Raw genomic sequence first — 2,290 nt, 5'->3', positions numbered from 1 at the left:
GCCCCCTGCTGCTGCTGTTGCTGTACAGGAATTTGCTGCTGCTGCTGCTGCTGCTGCTGCTGCTGCTGCTGCTGCTGCTGCTGCTGCTGCTGCGGAGTCGGCGCCGCCGACGCCGGCGTGTCGACGCCACCCGCGCTGTTGACCGTCAACGGCCCCGCCGGCACCGACCCCGCGCTCGCCGAGCTGCCGCCCGACACCTGCCGCCCGCCCCCGGCCTGCTGCTGCTTGTGGCGGGCGGCGCGCAGCTGCTTGATCTGCAGGAGCATCGGCTTGAGGGCGTCGGCGCCTAACGCGAACTCTGGGGACAGCAGCAGCACGCTGGATGCCGGCATGGAGCAGACCCGCGGCTCGGGCCCCGGCAGCGCGTGCCGCAGGCTCAGCAGGATCTTCAGCTGCAGCACCGGCGCCATGCGCAGCGACGTCACCGCGGACAGCGTCACCCCGTGGTCGGGGAGTGACGCGGCCACGTCCTGCAGGTCGGCCGCGCCCGGCCCGCCGGCGCCGGCGCCGGCGGCGGCCTCGGCGACGCTCTTGGCGTGCGCCGGCGGCATCGCGGCGGACAGGCGGCGGTAGAAGCCCGACGCGGCGCGCGCGGCGCCGGTCTCCTCTGAGAACGGCCACCGCACGAACTGGCGGCCGTGCGGTGAGACGGACAGGAGGACGCAGTGCGTGTGCGCTACAGGCGGCGCGCCCGCGCCGCCGGGGCTCGACGGCGGCCGCGCGCCGCCGGGGTAGGGCTGGCGCGCCGCATACACTGCCTCGGCCAGGGCCTCCAGCAGCGCCGCGTTGCAGGTGCCGCCGCCGGTGAAGCGCAGCCGGTCCAGCCAGCGGCGAACGCGCGCCACGTCGGCGGTCCAGCTGGTCGTCTCGACCGCGTACGGCGAGGATGGGCCCGCCGTGCCGAAGGAGACGAGCGCTATCTGGACATTCTGCGGCTGGGGCTGGCCCTTTTGAATGCGCTCCACGTGGCGCAGGATGTTTTCAAAGCACCACTCGCGCGCGCTGGCCCAGATCGCCGCCGCCGCAAAGGTGGTCTCAATCACGAAGACCACGCGCAGCGGGTGCTGCTGTTGCTGTTGGGGCGGCGCCAGCTGCTGCCCTGCGTAGTCGCCTGCCCGCGGCGGCAGGCTGTGGGGGCTGGTCGGCGCCGCCATGGCGCTCGCGGTGTGTGTTCCCGGTCGGCGACGCCGCACCCAGACTGTTGAGGGCACTCCTTTCTCCCTCCTCTCCCCCACAGCTACGGCAAACTAGAACATGACCGCAATAACATTGTTGCAAAGACAATCCGGAGAAACGGCTGAGGCAGGCTCGCGATCTGCAAGTACCCTTTCGAGTTGCAAATCGCACAAACGTATACCACACATTTGCCAAATGAATGACTCGTGCGATCAGAGATGTCTCCTGTTTGCACAGGTAGCGTTTGCGTTGGAAGTCAACAGGCGCTGCACACCTGGTCACACGTCAAGTCATGGCGGCCTCTTGGCGGCCCACTGTTTGCTCTGCTTCACTGCAGGCATGGGGTGCACTCCCACACACTGTGCCCTTTCTGACAACAAAAACTCCCTCAACTGCCACATTTTCAAGCTTGAGTTGCCCGGCGCTCCGCGGCACTTCAATTTGAACTGGGCGCTTACTCACGCAGTATAAGTGGGGCCCCACCAACTGAGGCTGGTCAAGTAGGCCTCGGGACCTCTGTCAAGAGTGATACTGGATCCTGTACAAGCCCATTACTGCTGTTCAGGCACTTGCATCCTAGCACAGAGATGGCAATGGACTGCTGGTGGAAGCCCCTCGCATACGGTGCGCCGCCAAACCTGGAATTGTCACTTGATTTCACTCAACTTCACCCATCTTGTGAAGCATACAATGCCAATTTGATAGCCTGATGCCACACATACATCAGGAATATCTAATTTTAGATGACCTTTTTGATTTGCCATCACAACACACCCACAACACACCTGTGCGTAATTGTTAAGGGGCAAAGCAGTTGATGAGGCCATCACTGAAAAATGAGAGGGTATCTCGATTACCTCAGAGTCGTGGTTGGCCGCCACCGTCTCACCTGGGGCGTGAAGTAGCAAGTGTGCGGCAAGCAGCAGGGCGCACGTAGCGAGTGGGGTGATTCAGCCCGACAACTGCTGATGCACATGACCCCGCGCCGCGCAGAGCCCCTCACTTCTGCAGGACCATCGGCTTCGGGGCCGACTGTGGCGGAGGAGCCGGCATGTTGTCGAGCTCGCTTTCAGGAGACGTAGTACAGTGCTCCCTCGCTACAGTGAGCCGGAGG

At 64.6% G+C, this 2,290-nt stretch overlaps 1 protein-coding gene across 1 annotated transcript in view; it reads right to left on the bottom strand.

Moving 5' to 3' along the window:
• MNEG_11366 (hypothetical protein) overlaps positions 1-1,154 on the bottom strand; it is a gene marked incomplete at both ends in the record, with an annotated part of 1,830 nt that extends 676 nt beyond the window's left edge. The window contains one exon of the mRNA XM_014040163.1: positions 27-1,154. Within this exon, the coding sequence (XP_013895617.1) occupies positions 27-1,154 (1,128 nt within the window). The remainder of the gene's footprint in view (positions 1-26) is intronic.
• Positions 1,155-2,290: the final 1,136 nt, after the last annotated feature.

Source organism: Monoraphidium neglectum (assembly GCF_000611645.1).
Source record: "Monoraphidium neglectum strain SAG 48.87 unplaced genomic scaffold scaffold02710, whole genome shotgun sequence".
Classification (NCBI taxonomy): domain Eukaryota; kingdom Viridiplantae; phylum Chlorophyta; class Chlorophyceae; order Sphaeropleales; family Selenastraceae; genus Monoraphidium; species Monoraphidium neglectum.
The sequence above is the reverse complement of the archived record's forward strand: the minus strand, read 5'-3'. Positions and strand labels throughout refer to the sequence as shown.